Below are 23,904 nucleotides of genomic sequence, written 5' to 3'. Positions count from 1 at the left end.
CGGTGGGGCGGGTGGGGGGGGAGGCGTTCCTTGGGCCAAGTCTGGCTTCCACAGGGGAGATTGAGGGGAGATTGACAGGCAGATAAGATAAGCTTTATGGGCAGCTGCCACACCCGTGGCCTCCCTGATGGGAACACAGATGGTGACTGTCGCTCTTTTCCCTTTCCAGGCTCAGGGCTTCCAGAATGATGTCACCTCTTAAAGAGGCTCCCCTGGATACGCCCAGCTCTCATCTCACGCCAAAGCTCGGTCAGAACTTTCAGCTTCTCTGGGCTGCAAAATGCAGATGGAGATGCATATCCTCTATCTACCACGGCCCCGTTCAGCTTCCTAACCAGATCCCGCTTTTCCTTTTAGAATGTAAATTTCGCCTTCATTAAAAGACGAAGGAAAGCCTGTATGTCCTGATACAAAAGGTGTCTGCTGTACACATGCAGAAGAGACACCCAAGTCCAGGGTGGAACGATAATTTGTGAGACAGAGAGTACGGGCAGTGTGGGGGTGACACACTCTGGATGGCTCAGCTGATGTCCAGGTTCAAATCACTGCCTCGTGGTCCTGTGACCTCAGATGTAGCTACTTTCACAGATCATTTCTTTTACTTAAGTTACTACCTGTGCCTCAATGCCTCGATGCCTCAATGTCCCTTCATCTGTAGAAATGCAGACGAACAGTACTTACCTCTTTGGCTGCTGGGAGGATTAATGACTTAATTCCTATAAAGTCCTTAATATCAGAGCTCAATAAATATTATGGGTGGGGGCAGATGTTAATAATGTTTCTTCTAGAGAGGATTTTGAGGGTGAGAGGTTTCCATTTTTATTTCGTATACTCATGAACTGTTTTCATTTTTGCAAAGAGCTGGGGCCAGGCTATAATTACCACCGAAATTAAGAAAATAAGAAGCTGCATGCCTTCTTTTAAACACATAGATGTTACACCTTCAGCTCTTCCCAGGAGTCCTCTGAAAACTCAGACCCACTCGCCCTCCACCTCACGCTCCCCTCACCCAGTGTGCAGGTGTGCATGTTGGCATGAGTGTGTGCGGGGGGCGGGGGGTGGTCTATGTTCACGGCGTTTATATTATTTACACACACTCCGCTACGTGCCTGTGGTGCTTGGGTTCTATTCGGTCCAGGAAGTCACATCATTTCTGTGCTGGACTGCTTGGGATTTCCGCAGCTGCCCGTTCTACCCCGTGGCGAGACACTGCCCAGAATGAGAACCACTGTGGGAGATCATGAACTTGAAGACAGTCCGTGGGCACAGAAATGAAAGAAGACAGAAAGTGGCAAGAAGAAGCCCCAGGGGCCTTCACCACCTCCTATAATGCTGTTTATACGGAGAAACTTAGAGTCCTGATAATTAACTTACTAACAAGCAGGAGGAACCCAGCCCATTTATAATTTGGAGACAACACCTACTGTCTCCTCATTTGGGGTTCAACTTCCGTATCTAACGAAAACTTTGTGACCACTGCCAAGCAGCTCAGAGCCTTGCCCTTTCTAGGTGCTCAGTAAATGTTTAATGATGACAGTAATGACACTTTGTATCTAGGTACAGACAGTCCTCGAGCCGTATGACTTTCAGATTTGACTGTATGTTGTCATCACTGTGCTGTGCACTGTATCCGGTTCTTCCCCAGCCAGGATCCCAGGGACTCACCCAAAGCTCTGGCCTACCTGTTTGCTAGCTGCTGCTCGAAGTCCCCACATTGCCGCAAGAGCTCGCCACAGGTGGCTATTATCCTAAACAAAACAAAAAGCACTTCAAGTTCAAGTAGCTGGAATGTTGACATTTACAGGACAAACACTGTCTCATTCATAAACATTCTACGTATTCACTCCTTTTGGGGGTGCTGGGTTCTGGAGAAGCGGTTAACCATTGGACAGTCTACCTGACATGTCTCACTAATCAGTAATTCACGGAGAAGGTAAACGCGACTCTCTTCTAACATCCTCAAGTCACAGGCCTCTCTGCTGGGAATCACAGTTTTGTCCCCCAGTTTTGTCCCACAGGTCCTACATTTCCTAAATACTGAGGTGCTTTGGGCTTCTGTCCTTAAGGAAATGGGCTAGAAATACTTCATATCTAAAATTAAAAACCAGGGCACCTGACTGGCTCAGTCAGAAGAGCACGTTGACTTTAGATCTTGGGGTCATGAGTTCAAGCCCCACAAGGGGTGTAGAGATAAGTAAAATAAATTTAAAAACTTAAAAAAATAAAATAAAATTTAGATACCAACAATATATTTAAAAAATCATCCACCACGATCAAGTGGGATTTATTCCAGGGATGCAACAGTGGTTCAATATTTGCAAATCAGTCAACCTGATATACTACATCAACAAGAGAAAGGATAAAAATCATATGATCATCTCAATAGATGCAGAAAAAGCATCTGACAAAGTACAACACCAGTCATGACAAAAACTCTCAACAAAGTAGGTATAAAGGGAACATACCTCAACATAATAAAGGCCATATATGAAAAACCCACAGCTAATATCATTCTCGATGGGGAAAAACTGAGAGCTTTTCCTATAAGGATCAAGACAAGGATGCCCACTCTCACCACTTTTATTCAACATAGCACTGGAAATCCAGCCACAGCAATCAGACAACAAAAGGAAACAGAAGGCATCCAAACTGGTAAGGAAAAGCTAAACCTTTCACTATTTGCAGATGACATGATACAATACAGAGAAAACCCTAAAGACTCCACCAAAAAAACTACTAGAACTGATCAATGAATTCAATAAAGTCATAGGATACAAAATCAATGTACAGAAATCTGTTGCATTTTTTACACTAATAATGAAGAAGCAGAAAGAGAAATTAAGAAAACAATCCCATTTACAACTGCACCAAAAATAAAACACCTAGGAATAAACTTAACCAAAGAGAAAGAAAGACCTGTACTCTGAAAACTATAAAACACTGATGAAAGGAACTGAAGATGATACAAATGGAAAGATGTTCTATGCTCATGGTTGGAGGAACCAATATTGTTAAATTGTCCACATTACCCAAAGCAATCTACAGGTTTAATGCAATCCCTATCAAAAAACCAACAGCATTTTTGATAAAACTAGAACAAATAATCTTAAAATCTGTATGGAACCACAAAACACCCTGAAAATAGCCAAAGCAATCCTGAGAAAGATGAATAAAGCTGGAGGGATCGCAATCCCAGATTTCAAGATATATCGGAGTAATCAAAACAGTATGGTACTGGCACAATAACAGTAACAATCAACAGAACAGAATAAGAGAGCTCAGAAATAAACCCACACATATATCGTCAATTAATCTATGACAAAGGAGGCAAGAATATACAATGGGGAAAAGACAGAATAAATAAACCTCTTCAACAAATGGTGTTGGGAAAACTGGACAGCCACATGCAAAACAACGAAACCAGACCACTTCCTTCCACCATACACAAAAATAAACTCAAAATGGATTAAAGCTTAAATGTGAGACCCGAAATCATAAAACTTCCAGGAGGAAAAATACGCAATATTTTTTGACATTGGCCATAAAAACATTTTTCTAAATACATCTCCTCAGGCAAGGGAAACAAAAGTGAAATTAAACTATTGGGACTACACCACCAAAATAAAAAGCTTTTGTTTTTTGCAAAGGAAACCATCAACAAAACAAAAAGGCAATCTACTGAATGGGAGAAGATGTTTCCAAATGATATATCCGATAAGGGGTTAACATCCAGAATATATAAAGAACATATACAACTCAACACCAAAAAAATGAAATAATCCAATTAAAAAATGAGCAGAGGACTTAGCAGACATTTTCCCAAAGACAGACAAATGATCAACAGGTTCATGAAAAGATGCTCAACATCACTCATCATCAGGGAAATGTGAATCAAAACCACAATGAGACATCACCTCACACCTATCAGAATGGCTATAATAAAAAATATAAGAAATAATAAGTATTGGGGCACCAGGGTGGCTCGGTCAGTTAAGCATCCAACTCTTGATTTTGGCTCAGGTCATTGATCTCAGGGTCGTGAGATAAGAGCCCCACATTGAGCTCTGTGCTGAGCATGGAGCCTGCTTAAGATTATCTCTCTCCCTCTCCTTCTGCCCCTTTCTTCCCACTCATGCTCATTCTCTCTCCCTCTCGAAAGAAAGAAAGAGGGGCGCCTGGGTGGCACAGCGGTTAAGCGTCTGCCTTCAACTCAGGGCGTGATCCCGGCGTTCTGGGATCGAGCCCCACATCAGGCTCCTCCGCTATGAGCCTGCTTCTTCCTCTCCCACTCCCCCTGCTTGTGTTCCCTCTCTCNACCCTGTCGAATAGACATCAAACACCAGGGAGTCCAGGTAAAGAATGAGGGAAAAGCCAGGTGTATGTAATAGAAAAAACAAGAAAGAAAGAAAGAAAGAAAGAAAGAAAGAAAGAAAGAAAGAAAGAAAGAAAGACAAGACAAATATATAACATAACTCAGAAGGTAGCAGACAGGGCAGAGCCAGAAGGTTAGAAAAAGGTGGGTGTAATGAGCAATGATGTTATCACATCCTAGAAGTCAAAACTNTACGGAGCTTCCTCAAAAAATTAAAAACAGAATTACCATATGCTCTAGTAATGTCACTACTGGGTATTTATCCAAAGAAAACAAAAACACTAATTCAAATACCCACCCCTATGTTGATTGCAACATTATTATTTACAACAGCCAAGATATGGAAGCAACCAAATGTCCATCCGTAAATGAATGGATAGAGTATGTGGTATATATATATATACGATGGACTATTATTCAGCCATAAAAAAGAACGAGATCTTGTCATTTGCGAGCACATGGATGGACCTAGAGGATATTATTCTAAGTGAAATAAGTCAGAGAAAGACACACACCATATGATTTCATTCATGTGTAGAATTTAAGAAACAAAACAAAAAAGAGACAGACTTATTTAACTACAAAGAACAAACTGATGATTGCCAGGGGTAGGTGGGTGGAGGGATGGATGAAATAGATAAAGGTGGTTAAAAAAATTAAATTAGGGGAGCCTGGGTGGCTCAGTTGTTAAGCGTCTGCCTTCAGCTCAAGTCATGATCCCAGGGTCCTGGGATCGAGCCCCGCGTCAGGCTCCCTGCTCAACGGGAAGGCTGCTTCTCCCTCTCCCACTCCCCTTGCTTGTGTTCCCTCTCTCGGTGTGTCTCTCTCTGTCAAATAAACAAAAATCTTTTTAAAAAAATTAAATTAAAATTTAAAAACCAAAATTCATTACTTAGTATTTGTTAGATGTCTACTATCCCCAAGGCAAAGAAAACTGTTTTTATACTATAAGTATCTCTCTCTGATCCCATGAAAGGCAGATGAAGAATAATCCATTTGGCTCCTCAGAGATAAACCCAAATAACCATCATACTTGAATTTAATAATCTTTTCATTTTCAAGTAATTTTATGCTAGGCCTCAAACTTCAGTGACTGAGTCCTTCAACACCAAACTATAAATGTCAGGACAAATCCAAGGATTAAAAACATCTTAACTTTAGTTAAATTTTAACTTCTCTAAAAGTGCCTATCCATAACCAGGGTATCTGGGCATTCCATCATAAGAAAGGTTCATGAGAAAATGAAATATTCCACTTTTCACTTGCCTCAGGTGAAACAGAATAACCTGGTACATAATATTTTCTGGTATACCAAGCCACCACAGATGAGAGGGGATATAGTCAGCATCCAGAATATTAAATTTCATCCAAAAAAAAAAAAAAAAAGTCCAGATCAGAGCCCATGAGGATATTATCCAAATGGCCCTGGGAGGAACTGGATCTGCTCTGATTAAAGACAGCTTTCATGGGTGCCTGGGTGGCTCAGTCAGTTGCGCATCTGACTCTTGATTTCGGCCCAAGTCATGATCTCGGGGTCATGGGATCGAGCCCAGAGTCAGACTCCGTGCTCAGTGTGGAGTGTGCTTGTCCTTCCCCCTTCCCCTCTGTCCCTTCCCTCGCTCTCTCACTCTCTCTAAAAACAAATAAATATAATCCTTAAAAAAAAAAAGAGAGAGAGAGAGCTCTCAGAGGGTCTGGATGCGCTCTGGAGTGGACCACCACACTGAGAACCCCAAGTGTCATGGGCACCCCAAGCACACTACCTAGACCAGGGGTCAGGCAAGCGCGTGAAGGGCAACCTCTGGCTTCAGAATGTACTACCATGAAGAGTGGTTTTAAGGAAAAGAAATTCTGGGTTGTTTTTTTTATCTCAGCCTAAGAGTAGAGTGGCTACCCCACATGGTAGCAGGAGAACAGTGGCACAAGAAAACATATGGCCAGTCTGGCGGGGGCTTCAGCGACCAGCCCCAGGGAGATGACGCGAACCCACTGCTTCTAGGGCTTCCAATGTTTAGGTGATGTGAGCAATCTGGATTATGTTAAATCTGGTTTATAAATGTTGACAACTAACCGCAAATTTTATAAATGATGTGATCAAAAAACCACATCCCTAGGTCAGATCTGGCCAGGCCAAAGGTCTGCGCTTTCTGGCTGGACCTTTTCAAAGGCCAAACCTTCTCAGGCCACTGCTGATTACAAACCCACCAGGGCTCAGGGCTTGGAGCAACAGGGGTCTCTCTATTGGCCTACAGGTCACAGGGCCTACCCCAGAATCTGGCCGTCAACCACCACTTGGGAGTGACCTCAACACCTGTTATGGAACTCTAACATGGTCCTTTTCAGGCCAGATAATGTTGCCTTACTACACTTACCACTAAGTGTAGTGGTATGGTGCTTAGATCTAAAAATAGGATCTGGGGTCCCTGGCTGGCTCAGTCAGTGGAACGTGTGACCCTGAATCTCAGGTTTGTGGGTTCAAGACCCATGTTGGGTGTACAGATTACTTAAAAAAACGAAAGAAAGAAAAGAAAGAAAGAAAAGAAAAGAAAAGAAAAGAAAAGAAAAGAAAAGAAAAGAAAGAAAGAAAGAGAAAAGAAAGGAAGAAAGAAAGAAAAGAAAAGAAAAGAAAAGAAAAGAAAAGAAAAGAAAAGAAAAGAAAGAAAGAAAGAGAAAAGGAAGGAAGAAAGAAAGAAAAAGAAAGGAAGGAAGGAAGAAAGAAAAAGAAAGGAAGGAAGGAAGGAAGAAAGAAAAAGGAAGGAAGGAAGGAAGGAAGGAAGAAAGAAAGAAGAGAGAAAGAAAGAAAAGAAAGAAAGAAAGAAAAAATCTTTAAAAAATTTAAAAATTTTAAAAAATAGTAAAAATTGGATTCAGTCAACTGTGTATTTTCTAAAATATAAGCTCTAAGTTATTTTAGGCCTGAAAAATTACAGGCTAAGGGGGAAAAAAAATCTCAAACCAAATATAAAAAAAAAAGGTAAGTCACCAAAGGAGATGAGGACCGCACAAAGACTTTAAAATGCTTTAACAGTGAGAGGGGTCTTTCTGGGTTGCTGCTATTGTTGTTGTTTTTAACTGGCTTGTTTTTAGAGTTTACAGTTTTTGCTTTAAAAAAAAAAAAAAGCAGTGAGAAAATAATAATGAACCCCTTACAAACACATTTATCATTTTTACATATTATATGATGCATGTTTCTGCTTACTACATGGGGGGGCACACATTTAAGTTACAGCCCTCATTTTTACCTGATGGAGTTCTGAAAAGCTGTCCAATCTTCTTGAAAAAGCGAGTTGGGAGGAATATCATCGAGCTTGCACTTCTTTCGTATTGACTGGAGAGTACTGGTGAAATCAGACACATACCTACGGGGAAAGAAAAAAACAACAGGGATGTGATCATAAACTCCTCGGCTCTAAAGACACCTGGAATTACGCGGCTTTGGACAAAGGCTAAGGACCTCAAGAGCGTCTTTAGAGGCTCCCACAGAGGAGTCAGACGACTTGTAAACTCTGACCTCAGAAGGGTCTTTTCTGTATGGCAGGACCATCTTTCTCACCTGGAAGGGCGGCTTTAAGAGATGCTCAAGATGAGAGAGAAGGGGAAAGCCACTAAGAGGAAGGCTCTGGTGACCTACCAGGTGAGAGGTGGTGCTCGTGACTCCCTGGCCCAAAGAACTGTCATGACATGTCACAGTCCCACTATGATACCTGACTGTCACCTAGCACACAGTAAGGCAGCTCGCCGATGCCTAGGGTACTCTTGCAGGATTCTTGACCCTCCCTCACCAATTTAGATTAAACAGCCAAGCTCCATGGCAGGCAGGTGCCCGACTTGAATGGCACAGGATGTGAAACTGGATTTGAAGCTGAGGCCCCTCCCCCTCAGGCTGCTGTTTGCTCCCCCAGTTCCCCAGCTGCTTTCCTCCACAGCACCCAGCACAAGTACAAGCCCGTCGCTTCTTTCCTGTATGAGTTTAATGTATGTGCTGTCACTAGGTTAGAAGCTACGGGAGCACAGAGTCCACCTCCTTGCAACTCATAACGGTGTCCCCAGGAATTAGCACAGAGCTAGGCACAAAAGAGACACCAGCAAACAGTTTCTGGATGAATTCAAGACTTGCATTGGGGCCCTGAGACAGTGTCTGGATGTCTTTGGGCCTGTTTCCTCATCTTTAAAATGGACTTAATTAATGGTGCCTTCTATACTGCCTCAAGGAGTTGCCATGATCAAATAAATGACATAGGGATTTCTGGGTGGCTCAGTCGGTTAAGCGTCAGACTCTTGGTTTTGACCCAGGTCATAATCTCAGGGTCATGAGATTAAGCCTCGAGTCAGGCTCTGTGCGCAGTGTGGGGTTGGTTGTCCCTCTCCCTCCTCTCGTGCATGCTCGCTCTTGCTTACAAATAAATAAATAAAATTAAAAACTAAATGAACTAATATATACAATTCTCTGAAAAGTATAAAATGAAAGCTGATGTGAGGTGGTGTTGTTTCTAAGGATGTACAGTTCTTGGAACATGAACGAATATCGCACGTCCTTGGGAGGGTATGGTGAGGAGGACACGGGTGAGCAGGGGTCGTGTTCTCTGGAAACCAAGAGGCTCCCTGAAAACCTAAGACATCTGTGTGCATCACAAGAAGCCTGACCTCTCTCCCTTCCCAAATCACTAGCTCTAAGTGAGGAAAGTAGGATGTGACCCCAGGGCACAGCCCTGAAGAGTAAGCTTGTGCCATGGAAAGGAAGGCCAAAGAACCAAGCAGCAGAAACGGCTTCAGACTGCTCTGCTCCGCTAACTACAAATGACACTGCTGCTCCCCTTACACGGGCCTCTGGCTTGATAGCTGAGAACTACGAAACCCAAATCCCACTAATGTTACCATCCCTTTGCACCAAGAGAGGTGACAGCTTTCTTGGGGGAATCGGTCCTTGGGGGAGGAGGAGGGGCCTCAAGGACCACCTGACAGGGGGATGTTGGGGAATATAATCATGGTTCAACGTCATGTTAAACAACTGGGCCACCACCCTGAACTATGACGAATGTGTCTTAGAAGAGTGTGCGACCCAGCTGTGCACCTGCTCTGCAGCAGCTCACGAAAGTGTTCCCTGGACTCGGAGCAGGCAGCAGAGCACGGGAGGAGGGAGGGGGCGTCTGTCCAGCCACAGTGTGTATCAATCACATTTTCATCACATTTGTCCCCAGACCTTCCAATTCTCTCTCATGATAACCATTTCCGTGTGTCTCTACCACGTGAGAGTCGCTGTGTTGGGGGCTTTAATTACCTGCTTTCACGTAATAGCCATGACTGCCATGGGGAGATCCTCATCACTTGACTCCAAAAGACACCAGGACACCAAGAGGTCCCAAGCAGTAAGCATCAGAGCCAGGACTGAGCCCAGGGGGCTCCAACCCCAGAGCCCACACTCCCAGCATAGCTGGAAAGCCCGATTCTGAAATCCCTTCTCAGCTGCCATACCCTACGGGCTCACCCTAGTTCAAGTTAGGCCAATCCCCTCCTGCCTCCTGAGTGTTCCGTCCTGCCGTCCCTCATGCCCTCCCCATGACTGAACGGTGTCCCATCTCAACCCCGCTCGGGTGAGCTTCACACTGATTGCCCTCATTTTACAGACAGCAGCTGCTGGGATAGCTTCCAAATCTTCCCTTCGCGAGGTGACCTACTTTCACCACATCCCCTCTGTACAGTTTGAATTTTTAATATAGATCTGTGTTATTTTTTTAAATGAAGTAATCAAAATAACCAAGAGAAGAACTAGAAGTAAAAACATCACTCACAAGAGCTGAGAAGGACAGAGGACAAGAGAGAAGTACAGCCTTATATACACTAGTTCCTCAAGATACAATAGTTAAGGTTGATAAAAAATCTTTAAAGTACAGAGGGAAGAGCTGAACGTCTTCTTTTGAAGGACTAAAAGCAAAATGTTCAAAAGTGGGTATTTCTGAGTGGAAGGACTAAGGGTGGGCAGGAAGGGAGGAAGACTTTCACTTTTTTATACCTTTATGTATTTTTAAAAAATTAATGCATTATTTTTGTTATTTCATAATAAAACTTTTAGATCTCAATAAAAAAATTCTTTCCATCCACAAAATTTCCTGGTTGGTGGCGGAGACAGAAGTGGCCCATTCTGAGACTTGTTGCTCATACTTCTCTTTCTATGGGAATGCATCTGGTCACACCCCCGTCTGAGAGCAGCGTCTGTGTCCTTGGCGGCCCTACTGCCTACACTGTGAGCTGCCCTCCGATGGTACTGACTGCCCGCTGCGGTGACCTAGAGTTCTGGCTCCACGGACCTCAGAGCTCGCAAGGGCGTGCCCAGTATTTCTGGAATGACAAGAGCTCCCTAAACTTACTATAGAAAAACAGCATTCTGTTCACTTAAAAAAAAAAAAAAATTCTTGTAGGGCACCTGGCTGGCTCAGTTGGTTAAGCGTCTGACTCTTGATTTCAGCTCAGGTCATGATCTCAGGGTCATGAGATCGAGCCCCACGTCAGGCTCCACGCTGAGTGTGGAGCCTGCTTAAGATTCTCTCTCTTTCCCTCTGCTGCCCCTCACCCCACCCCAGGCTCGCACACACTCTCTCTCTAAAACAAAATACAAGGGGCGCCTGGATGGCACAGCGGTTAAGCGTCTGCCTTCGGCTCAGGGCGTGATCCCTGCGTTATGGGATCGAGCCCCACATCAGGCTCCTCCGCTAGGAGCCTGCCTCTTCCTCTCCCACTCCCCCTGCTTGTGTTCCCTCTCTCGCTGGCTGTCTCTATCTCTGTCAAATAAATAAATAAAATCTTTAAAAAAATAAAAAAAATAAAACAAAATACAAAATAAAAATAAATTTCTTGAGACTGAGGGCAACTCCAATCTAGACCAAGCTACCAAGGGAAGGTCTCTGAAGAGCCTAAGAATGTATCCGTCAATAAGCTGGCAACTGGAGCTCTGATCTCCCGAGGGCTGTGGCGCCCAACTGCACAGGTTGGAAACTCCAGCCTTAGGCTGCTTGCTCGCTTTTCCTTTTTTTAACTAAATGTAACTTCGTGTCCTCTTCTTTCCTTTCTTTCTTTCAACAGCTCTGTTGTGATGTAATTCACACACCACACAATTCACCCATTTAAAGAGCACAATTCAATGGTTTTTCGTGTAGTCACAGAGCTGTGTGACCTTCACCATAATCAACTTTAGAACATTTTCATGATGTACAAAAAGCCCTGTACCTTTTGGTAGTCATTCCCCCGTCTCCTCCAAATGCCCACCTCTCCTCAGCCCTAGGCAACCATCAGTCTATTTTCTACCGATTTGCCTGTTTTGGACACTTCACAGAGATAGAATCATGTAACACGGGGTTTTTTACAACTGAATTCCTTCACTTATTTAGCATGTGTATATTTTTCTCATTTTATATTTTTAATTACCTAAGAAATGTGTAATGTATGCTCCTTTTTTAAAAGTCAGAAGACAACAAATAAAGCTCAATTCCCTATGAACACCACCCTAGTCCTTCCCCATCTCCCCAGAGATAACCGCTGTTTTGAGTTTGTGGCCTAACCTTCCACACATCAGGGCTCAGCACTTTTTCTGTTAAGGTACAGATATTTTAGGCTTCATGAAGCCCAAGATCTGTCCTAACTATTGAATTCTACCTTCATAGACCATAGGTAAGTGAAGGGGCATGACTGCATTCCAATAAAACTTGATTTACAAAAACTGGGAGCAGGCCAGATTTGGCTCATGAGCTAGAGTTTGTCGACCTCTACTCTACAGGAATATATAACGCATGTTAGAGCATAAAAAAAAGATCCAGAACAGGGATTGGTACTTCTGGCTTTTTTGTAAATAAAGTTTTCCTGGAATACAGCCACACCCATTCATTTATGTGTCATCTACAAAAGTCTCTATTGACCACAAGGCCCACTAAGCCTAAAATGCTTACCATCTGGCCCTCTGCAGAAAAAGCTTGCCGAACCCTGCAATGGAAAATATACCCTATTTTTTGTATGTTCTTTTTACATATTGTATTAGACTCTATATAATATTCTGCAATTTCTTTTCCTTTTTTTCACATACCATGTTTCTGAGATCCATCAATGTGGATATGTGTAGATCTAATTAAGGCTGTAACTGCCAAATAGAGTTCCCTTGTATAAATATACCGTATCTTACGCAGCCGTTGTCAAATTCATGGACATTCAGGTTGCTTCAAATGTTCCACTATCACTAACGATGCTGCAAGGAATATCCTTAAGATTGCCCCCTTGGGGGGGTGCCTGGGTGGCTCAGTCAGTTAAGTGTCTGCCTTTGGCTGAAGTCACGATCCCAGGGTCCTGAGATCGAGCCCCGCTTCGGGCTTCCTGCTCAGTGGCGAGCCTGCTTGCCCCTGTCCTCCCGGCTCGTGCTCTCTCTTGCTATCTCTGTCTCTCTCTCGAAATAAATAAAATCTTTTTTAAAAATTGGAAGGAAAAAAAAAAGATTGCCCCCCCTCAGGCTCAGGTACACATGCTTCTCCAGGACTCACAGGAGGAACACAGAACACATGCATTTTTAACTGGGGCAGAGAGCACCTTCCTGTGGGACCAGCCCCGTCCCCACACCCCAGCCTTACTTGGCAAAGAGGGATTTCAGTGCTGCCAGCAAGCCACAGGTCCCCAGGCCGTTGGTGAATCGGACGCATCTGTCCACGGCTGCAGATGCCAGACCAAAGAGCTTGTTCACAGAGTGGCTCAGTTCCTGCACACAGTCAATGACTTCCCCATGCTCCTGGTCAGCAAATATGGACAAACGAGAGCCGCCTCAGACTCGAGAACAGATGAACAGACATTAAGATGGGCAAGACCTCCAAACGTCTTTGCCTGTGGTCAGGCAGCGAAATGCAGTCCCAAGCTTGGAGAGCCCTTCCAGAGCCTGACCCAATGGAAGGACACCTACATGGCCAGTGAGATCACACACACCAACCCTTGGCACAAAAGCCTTCCATTTTTTATCTCTTTCCTCTTTTTCTGAGATTAAGATGCCATCTCCCCGCTGGCTCTAAAGCTAGAATTCAAATTCTCTGTATCAAACACTCCATAAGAATGTAGGGAAATGAAAATGCTTCCTTCAGGGGCAAGAATGTAAGTGAAGCATAATGGACTTTCTAGGCACATCCCTAGAAAACGGAAAAATGGCAGGAGGCAGTCGAGTTTAACTAGTGTGAGATCTGCTCTTGAATGTCAACTCGCGTCATGTTAGATCACCTTAATATTGGCAACGGGAGTGCCTTCCCTTGCCCTCGGAGGCCTGCCCAAGTGAACCTGCCGCTGGAGCACCATCCCTGAAGGCTCGGCTCCTGTGCCCATCTGCATGTGCTCCTTAGACAGAAGGCTGCCATAATAAGAATGCATTAAGTCAGGGAGACCATCAACTTATCCCTCAAAGATTTAAGTCTCTCATTCTGCTGGACCTTTATTTGAGATTTTAAATAGAAAATCGGTAGCATATCTGTGGTCTCGTTTTACACTTGGATTGCGAGAGTCCACGAGGTACGTAGAGCCTGTTTTTGCAGACCTGTTCCCACTCTTTGCACCTTCTCTGGTGCGCCCCCACTCCCCCCACCTCCCTCCGTGGCTGGCAATGGCGGTACTGGGACATTACCAACGGCACCGCACTGATCTGGATGAGGACGTTCTTCTCTTCCAGGTCGCCATATTTCAGCTGGTAGGGTTTGTACGGACCATACACAGCCTCCACCAATTCCGTGACCTTCACCAGGTTGTGCTCATCTTGAAGGAATCAAAAATTAAAATCGATAATGAACGAAAGAGGCCGAAATGGCTGGAAAACAAAGGGGAATGGTACTCTACTGGAACTTCTCCGGTTTCACCTTAGGGGTGACCGCATTTTGTTAATCTGCTTTGGTTGCTCATGGAAGCTCAGCAATCACTTCAGTAAATATTCCGATGAATCTGGGCTCTGTGTATAATTTGTCTAGAGCACTGTTAAAGATGCCAACTCCCTTCGTCCCACAACCCACCATGGCGAAGAATCCCTTCAAATGAGAACTCTGGTCAAGGCCAAGCTCCAGAAGTGCTACAGAGAAAAGGCTCTGCAGGAAGAACACTTTTCCAGGACTTTAGAGATAGGATACCTCACCTACTAGGCATTCCAAAAATTCCAATATTCGACTACACAGAAAAAACACAAAGCATGTTTGTATCAGAAATCGACATGGGCAACTCTAGGACACAGCAATTCAGCTTCTAGACTGAACACTTACAGCCAAATGACTTCAGCATCCATTGATAATCCTTGTCTGAATAAAAGTTTACATTGCTGATCATAAAATGATGATTTCCTAATCCTCTCATTCCTTCTACATCCACTTGCAGGCCTTCTCTTGTAAAGAAGAGATTTTCTTTTCTTTTTCTCTTTAATATAATAAACCCTGAGAACTTGTGTTCTTTTTACATTCATTGTGTTATGATCCATTATTGTCATTATTCATTTTGATGCTCAAATTGCTTTGAATTTGGTCAGTGGGTGCCCTTCAGGCTGCCTCCTGCAATCTTTCCGACACATCCCTAAATCAGTCTTTGAGTGCATCAACTGGAATCCAAAATCTTTTCTTCAGCCTGCAAGGACCCACACGGGCTGACCTCAGGCGAAAGAGGGAGGCAGTGAAGAGCGAAGGCTCTTCTATCCAAGCTCCCCTGCCTCCTACTTACGTGCCTGTGTGCAATGATAGAACTTTGGATGCCTGTTTCCTCAACTATAAATTGAGCTTAATAGTGGTGTCAATCTTTATAAGGCCTTACTGGAGATTACATAAAATCTGTGGCTAGCATGTGGTAACACTTAATAAAAGCCAGCTCTTTTTACTTATTACTGCCCCAGCCTTTCCTCCTTCATAATTCCCTTGGCCTCTATCCTTCTCTCAGTTCCTCAGAAGCACCAGGCTCCCTTCCGGTCACGTGCCCATGCTTCTGTCTGGAAGGACCCTGTTCTCCCTTATCTTCCTGCATCTGGTCACCTCCCATTTTTCTTCCAGGACTCATTCAGCTCAATTCACCGGGCTTGATCAGCTTTGTTTGCTCATATATGCTCCTAGAACCACTCTGCTTTTCTTGAAAGTACTCATCTCATTTTGTAATTATACACCCATTACTAGGATCATTAGGTTATCTCCCACCGGAACAGACGTTGTGTGACAGCAGGGGCTGTGTCTCGTTTTGCTCGGCATAGTAACCTTAGCATCCAGCATTCCAGTACTCGTCCATTTGTAGGCAAATGAATAAATTAAACACATTGTGACCTACCCATAAAGTAGTCATGAAAAGAACTGAACGTCTACATATACAAAACACACACACAGTTGGGAACCAGAGATGCAACTGGGAAGGCAGAAGGTAAAAAAATCGGTGGTGGTGGATCTGATTTGGAACAATATGTATAAACTGGAAATACGTATTTCCTACCTGTGTCCAACAAAAGGGCCTGGAAGCCCAGCAACAACAAGTACCCTTGGTGTCCAGACCTTGCTCTAAATACCATTTCCCACTAGAAGAAACCAGGCTCCTGGGGAAAACACAGGTCTGAGGCAGGGAAGGTATGTGTTCCTGGTATAGTTTGTGCCAAACAGCAAGAAAGCGCTCAAAGACTGATGGGGACATGTCAAAAAGATCCAGGAGGCAGCCCGAAGGGGAAACCACTGACCAAATTTGAGATAATTCAAGCATCAAAATGAATAGTGGCAATAATAAATCATAACACAATGAGTAAAAAAAGAATCCATGAATTCAGAGTGATAGGAAAGTGAGGACAGGGGGCACCAGGCCGGCTCAGTCAGAGGAGCATGAGACTCTTGATCTCAGCGTTGTGAGTTCGAGCACCACATGGGGTGTAGAGATGACTTAAATAAATAAAACTTTTTTTAAAAAGGGAGGAAAGAAAGGGAAATCTCTTCTTCATAAAAGGCCTGCAAAGAGATGTAGAAGGAATGAGAGAATTAGAAAATCATCATTTTATAATCAGCGGTGTAAAAGTTTATTCAGGTAAGGATTATCAACCGATGTAAAGTCACTGGGTAAATGCTTTTTGAGCATCAGCATATTCCTATGGGCTCATAGCATCACCCCATGGGTTACTTATTTTTTAAAAGATTTTGTTTATCTATTTATTTGAGAGACAGAGAGTAAGAGAGAGAGCACGACCAGTGAGGGGCAAAGGGAGAAGCAGACTCCCTGCTGAACAAGAAGCCAGATGTGGGGCTCTATCCTGGGACCCTGGAATCATGACCTGCGCCAAAGGCAGACACTTAACCCAGGCGCCCCAAGGGTTACTTATTAATTACAAAGAGGAAGCGGTACCTTTATAAGGGCGAGATCTAGTGGATACAGCTACCAAGTGATTAATTCAACCATCACCAGTGATTGGACGTTATGTGTCTCCTGATGTGATGCCACAGGAAATATGCACCATCATCAGTGTAGCATTCTTTCCAAAATATTTCATCTAAATTTAATCTTGAGGAATCAATCAGTCAGTTCCGGAATATGGGACATTCTACTAGAAAATTACCCTGTATTCTTCAAAGAGGTCAGTGTCATGAAAGACACTGAGATGAGATGACTGTTACAGATTAAGAGATTAAAGAGACAAGACGACAAGATACAATGTGCATCAACTGATCTTAATGGGAGGCAGAGGTGGGGAGGCAGCTATAAAGACTTTTGTGGAAAAAAAAAAACAACTTGTGGAACAAATGGAAAAATTCATATATTAGGTGACATTATTGAGTCCATATTAAATTTGCAGGGTTGATAACAGTAACAAAATATTCTATTAAAAACATATTTAAGGAGGGGCACCTGGGTGCCTCAGTCAGTTAAGTGTCTGCCTTTGGCTTGGGTCATGATCCCAGGGTCCTGGGATCGAGCCTCAGGTCAAGATCCCTCCTCAGCAGAGAGTCTGCTTCTCCCTCTGACCTCCCCCCACAGCTCGTGCTCTCTCTCAAATAGATAAAATTTTAAAGATTTTATTTATTTCTTTTAGAGCTAGAGAGAGAAGGAGAGGGAGAAAGGTGGAAAGAGCAGAGGGGGAGGGACAAGCAGATTTCCTGATGAGCAGAGAGCCTGACGTGGGGCTCAGTCTCATGACCCCGAGATCATGGCCTGAGCCGAAGTCAAGAGTCCGACGCTTAGCCGAGCCACCCATGTGCCCCAATAAATAAAATCTTTTAAAAAAAATTTAAGGGGCAGCTGCATGGCTCAGGCGGTTAAGTGTCTACCTCAGGCTGTCATGATTCCAGGGTCCTAAGATCAAGTCCCAGGTCAGGCTCCCTGCTCAGCAGGGTGTCTGCTTACCCCTTTCCCTCTGTCCCTTCCCCACTGCCTCCCCAGCTCGGCTCTCTCTCACTCTCGCTCTGTCTCAAATAAATAAACAAAATCTTTAAAAAATATATTTAAGGATACTTAAAGACGCTCTCATTCATACAGAATCCACACATGTATATAACACAAAATACTGTTTCTAGGCGGGAGATGGAGAACGATCTTCCTTCTTTGTGTTTTCTGGGTTTTTCTATAATGAATACCTATTGTTTATTAATTATAAAATCAACTTAAATTACCTTAAAAATTTAGTTTTTCTATTGAATAATCTTTTATATATTTCTAATTATGCCATGTACATGCATTAATTATTAAAACGCATTAATTACTAAAACAGAAACAATGTTAAAGGTAAAATATAAAGTTAGAAAATATATCTGCACCATACTTGGCAAACAATGGGAAAAAATCCTTAGTACATAAGGATATTTTGGGAAAATATACCAAATTTTTAACAGTAGTTATATATATACACACATATATATACACACATATATATGTGTGTATATATATTTCCATTTGTGGAATATGTGTATTTATATCTGAATTACTGGGAGAAAATATAACAGAAGGCTGCCAAAGGCTCTGAGTGCTGAGGTGGTGAATCATTTTTATTCTTCTGTTATTTTTATTTTTGTGTGTTTTCGAAGTATTTTTAGATTTACAAAAAATACTTTTTTGAAAACCTCAATAGGGGGCGCCTGGGTGGCACAGTGGTTAAGCATCTGCCTTCGGCTCAGGGCATGATCCTGGCGTTATGGGATCGAGCCCCACGTCAGGCTCTTCCACTATGAGCCTGCTTCTTCCTCTCCCACTCCCCCTGCTTGTGCCCTCTCTCGCTGGCTGTGTCTATCTCTGTCAAATAAATAAATAAATAAAAATCTTTAAAAAAAAAAAAAAAAGAAAACCTCAATAGGAATCCTTAAAAATCTAAATTTCTGTGGCTGGCTAACAAAACACTTCTATGTCTGACTCTTTGGAGGGTGGTTCTCTCTTCTTCAAGAACGTCCTTCACCAGTGGGAGGAAGGCAACCTGCCCTTCTGCCCTTTGCCCTACCTTCATTCTACTCTGCTCTAGCAGGTAGCATGTCCTACACGCTAGCCACTTGGACACCGCATCCTGGTCCCCTGGAAGCTATCCACATCCCCCAGCCTCTCCCACAACCGAGACCTGCCGAGTGAGTGAGCCAAAACACCTATGAATCATCCGGAACTCGAACAATAAACACACTCCCTGGAATGTACAAAGTAATTATACGCAAATGTAATTAAAGAGAATAACTATTAAATAAACCAAGTTAGTGACACATAGCAGCCAAATGGCAGAACAAAGCTTCCTGAAACGATTTCCTGATTTGACAGCAGCATGCGTCATGAGATCTGTGCTACTTAAAAGTTTATGACGCTTTTTAACTTACAGGGGACACAGGTAACATACCACTGCTGTGTTCCTAAATGGGAATTAGGAGTGCTTTGCTCCCAGGTACAGCTGGGGAATGCCAGTTTCCCCCATAACCACCCAGCCTCCCTGCCCTTAAAAACTTGCTGAAGCCCCATCAAAAAGCTCCTCTAACCTATTTGTTCTCTTCAACTTACTTTTTAGGTTGAGTTGTCTGAGGTTTTATGATGCCTCAAAGGGAAGAGGACTCTACCCTCCCAATGTAAGCTGCTGCCAATTCAAGGCCATCGATGTCCAGCCACCTCTTTTACATTCTAAGCCCCAACTGAAGTGCCCATGACTTCCCAGAGCATGCAAAGCCCCCAGGTAGCACTGGGCTTGGTCAATACGTGAGGCAACGACCATTTCCATAATGGCAATGTTTTCATGGAAAGGGCTTCTATATTTGCTGAGAAGGAAAACGAGGACCCCTTCCAATTCTGTAAAATCAGTCATCTGAAAAGACAGACAAACCCAGGCCCCAGAAGCTTCAAAAAGAGCAAGTGAAGACAGGCCAGAAGGAATGTTTACGTGGGTGGGGGAGCTGCGCCATCTCCAATCCCTTGGCAAAGTGGGCGGTGGCGTCATAGAACTCTAGCAGCTTGAGGAGCTCCAGCTCAGGCCCTGCCCTCTCCACGCTGGAGCTGAGGCAGTCGGGCAGAGGGGGAAGCAAGGCCCCCAGAGTCTGAATCAGCAGCACAGTTACCACCTCGTGGGGGTTCTTGAAAACCTGCAGCAGAAGAGAGGTATCTGCGTTAGCACACAGGACCAAAGAGGAGCATACCTTTAGAAAAGCAGTCTCCTGGACTGCTCTCAGAGGAATCCTTCCAACAGCTGGAAAGTGGCCTGGTCAAGAGCTGTAAGCCCCAAGTGGTCCTTACCCCAAACTCAAACAAGCTCAGAAAGCCAAGTAACTGGCAGAACTCACAACCTGTCTAGAACAATTGGCTACTTCACATCTGTTACTGGCCCCAAATCTATCACACGTAGTATTTATTTAGATGGCCACCCAAAACTGGCCGGCGAGGACTGTGAGGATGACAGTGCAGAAACTGAGAGTGTGTGGGAGGAGGGGAACAAAATGGAATTAAAGAAGAGCAATTCACTGAGTCAGGGTTGGAGGACATTTAGCCAGATTTGCAGACCAGCCCACAGCCATCTCTCCCCTTGACACAGATCTTCGGTAAAGATGGATTTTTCTTTTATTCTAAGGACCACCAGGAAGAGTGTATTCAGGGCCTTTTAGATTATAGATCCACTTATTCACTAAGAGTCTTTTTTTTTTCTGTTTCATACACTACTGATCTCTTGGACAAAACTGGAAAAATGTACACAGTACATTTAGAAAGGTGTTCTCACAGACACCCCTGCATTGATCAAATGCTTTTTTATCATAACATAACTTAAATATGCACAAACATGAAAACAAGATATAAGGCCATTCTTAGGTAACTCTAAGGCCAAAAAAAGTGTAAAAGTTTAAAAACTATAAAATCAATAAACTCAAATTTTTATGAGAAAATATCCTGAGAGAATGAAAATGAAAACATAACTTTCCCAAAAGCAACAGGATACAGCAAAAGCAACACTACGAGGGAAATTTATAGCTTCAAACACATACATTAAAAAGGAAGAAATATCTCAAATCAATAACCTAACTGTACACATTAAGGAATAAGAAAAAGAAGAAACTAAACCCAAAGCTAGCAGAAGGAAGGGAATAATAAAGATTAGGGCAGAGGTAAATGAAATAAAGAATAGAAAGTTAATTTTAAAAATCAACAAAACTAGTTGGTTCTTTGAAAAGATCAACAAAATTGACAAACCTGTTATCTAGACTGACAAAAAAAGAGAAGACTTAAATTACTAAAATCAGATACAAAGGGAAGTACATTTATTACCAATTTTACAGAAATAAAAGGGATTATAAGAGGATTTGATGAACAATTAAATGCCAACAAATTAAATAACTTATATGAAACAAATTCCTAGAAACACAATTTACCAAAACAGACAAATTCCTAGAAACACAATTTACCAAAACTGGCTGAAGAAGAAACAGAAAATCTGAATAGTCCTATAACTAACTAGGAAGGAGGAAGAATTAGTAATCAAAAACAGTGTTGATATTCAAAATTCATATGTTGAAGTCCAATCTCCCAGTATCCCAGAATGTGACTATCTTTGGACCTAGGAGCTTTAAAGAGGCAATTATGGTAAAATGTGTCATCTGGGTGGACCCTTATCCCATCTGACTAGTGTCTTCATAACAAGAGGAGATCAGGACACAGACATCCATAGAAAGAAGACATAGGTAGAAGACTGCCACCGGCAAGCCAAGAGAGGTCTCAGAAGAAACCAACCCTGCCAAATACCTTGACTTTGGACTTCTAGCCCCTGGAACCATAAGAAAATGAACTCCTATTGTTTAAACCATCCAGTCTATGATATTTAGTTATGGCAGTCCTGGCAAACTAATACAAAATGCTTCTAACTCATTCTATGAAGCCAGCATTAACCTGATACCAAAGCCAACCAGATACTAAAAGAAAATAAGAGACCATTTCCCTTACAAATACACAATCAACAATACCCAACAAAATACTAGTAAACTAAGTTCAGCAACCATATTAAGAGGATTATACACCATAACCAATTGGGGTGGATTTCCAAAATGAAGAGTGATTCAATGTACAGAAATTAATCAATGTAATACACTACATTAACAGAATGAAGGGAAGAAAACACATGACCATCTCGGTTAATGCAGAAAAAAGCATTTGATAAAATTCAACACCCTTTATGTTAAAAAAAATAATAATAAAACAAACAAAAAACTCAGTAAGCTAGGAATAGAAAAGAACTTCCTCAACATGATAAAGGTCAAATAAGAAAAACAGCTATCATACTCAATGGCGAAAGACTGAAAGCTTTCCCCCTAAGGCCAGGAACAAGACAAGTTGCTATTTTATTCAAAATAGCATTGGAAGTTCTAGCCAGAACAATAGGACAAGAAAAAGAAATAAAAGGCATCTAAATAAAAAAGAAAAAAATTACCTCTGCTCATAAACTATATATGATCTTATATATAGAAAACCCTAAAGAATTCTCTCTCTCTCTCCTCACACACACACACTTAGCATTAATAAACAAATTTAGCAAAGCTACAGGATATAAAATCAACAAGCAAAACTCAGTTGCATTTCTATACACTAGCAACGAACAACCCAAAAAGGAAATTAAGAAAACAATACCATTTATAACAGCATCAGAAAGAATAAAATACTTAGGAATAAACATAACCAAGGAGCTAAAAGACCTATATGCTGAAAACAATTGAAAAACTGCTGAAGAAATTAAAGAAGACACAAATAAATGGCAAGACCATCCTGTGTTCATGGATTGGAAGACTTAATTCTGTTGGAGCACCCGGATGGCTCAGTTGGTTAAGCGTCTGCCTTCAGGTCAGGTTATGATCCCAGGATCCTGGGATTGAGTCCCACAGCAGGCTCCTTGCTCAGGGGCGAGCCTGCTTCTCCCTCTCCCTCTGCCTGCCACTCCCCCTGCTTGTGCTCTCTATCAAATAAATAAATAAAATCTTAAGAAAAAAGAAAAAGGACATTGGCTAACTCAAACTTCCAGATTTCAAAACTTACTACAAAGGTACTCTAATCAAAACAGTGTGGCACAGGCATAAGGATAGACACATAGTTCAATGGGACAGAGAGCCTAGAAATAAACCGTCACATACATGGTCAACTAATTTTCAACAGGAGTGCCATTCAACGGGTAAGGGACAGACTTTTCAACAAATGGTGCTCTGAAAACTGGATATCCATATGCAAAAGAAAAACACTGGAACCTTACTTTGCACCATTACAAAAAATTAACTAAAAATTAATCAGACCCAAACATTAAGAGTGAAGTATAAAAATCTTAGAAAAAACATTTGTTCGGACGCCTGGCTGGCTCAGTCAGTTAAGCACATACTCTTGGTTTTGGCTCAGGACATTATTTCAGGGTTGTGACACTGAGCCCCGCGTTGGGCTCTGCACTCAGCAGAGATTCTGCTTGAGATTCTCTCCCTCTCCATCTGTCCCTCGCCTGCTTGCTTTATCTCTCCAAAATAAATAAATAAATAAATTTTTCAAAAAAAAAAGGAAAAGAAAAGAAAAAAACACTGGGGAAAATTGTGACCCTGGCTGTGGCAACAGTTTCTACGTGTGACACCAAAAGCACAGGCAACAAGAGAAAAACAGAAAAATAGGGCTACATCACAGTTAAAAACCTGTGCATCAAGGAACCCTGCAAACAGACTGAAAAAACAACCCATGGGATGGGAGGAAATACTTATGGATCATATATCTAATAAGGGATTAATATCCCGAATACAGATCGAATTCAAAACATAAAGCCAAAAACCCAACTCAAAACTGGGCAAAGGACTTTAACAGATGTTTCTCCAAAGAAGATAATACAAATGGCTGATAAACAAATGAAATGATGCTTCAACGTCATTAGTCATTAGGAAAACACAAATCAAAACCACAATGAGGTACCACTTCACATCCATTAGGATGGCTATAAGAAAGAAAGAAAGAAGAAAGAAAGAAAGAAANAGAAAAGAAAGAAAAGAAAGAAAGAAAGAAAGAAAAGAAAGAAAAGAAAGAAAAGAAAGAAAAGAAAGAAAAGAAAGAAAAGAAAGAAAAGAAAGAAAAGAAAGAAA

At 42.4% G+C, this 23,904-nt stretch overlaps 1 protein-coding gene across 1 annotated transcript in view; it reads right to left on the bottom strand.

Annotated features, from left to right (window-relative positions):
• COG7 (component of oligomeric golgi complex 7) overlaps positions 1-23,904 on the bottom strand; it is a 76,721-nt gene that overhangs the window by 22,846 nt on the left and 29,971 nt on the right. Inside the window, exons 7-11 of the mRNA XM_002927125.4 lie at positions 19,710-19,908; positions 14,007-14,134; positions 12,979-13,133; positions 7,615-7,731; positions 1,683-1,748 (exon numbers count right to left, since the gene is read on the bottom strand). Coding sequence (XP_002927171.1) covers positions 1,683-1,748; positions 7,615-7,731; positions 12,979-13,133; positions 14,007-14,134; positions 19,710-19,908 — 665 coding nt within the window. The remainder of the gene's footprint in view (positions 1-1,682; positions 1,749-7,614; positions 7,732-12,978; positions 13,134-14,006; positions 14,135-19,709; positions 19,909-23,904) is intronic.

This window comes from Ailuropoda melanoleuca, chromosome 10 (genome assembly GCF_002007445.2).
Source record: "Ailuropoda melanoleuca isolate Jingjing chromosome 10, ASM200744v2, whole genome shotgun sequence".
In the NCBI taxonomy this organism is placed as follows: domain Eukaryota; kingdom Metazoa; phylum Chordata; class Mammalia; order Carnivora; family Ursidae; genus Ailuropoda; species Ailuropoda melanoleuca.
This window is presented reverse-complemented; position numbering and strand designations above follow the sequence as displayed.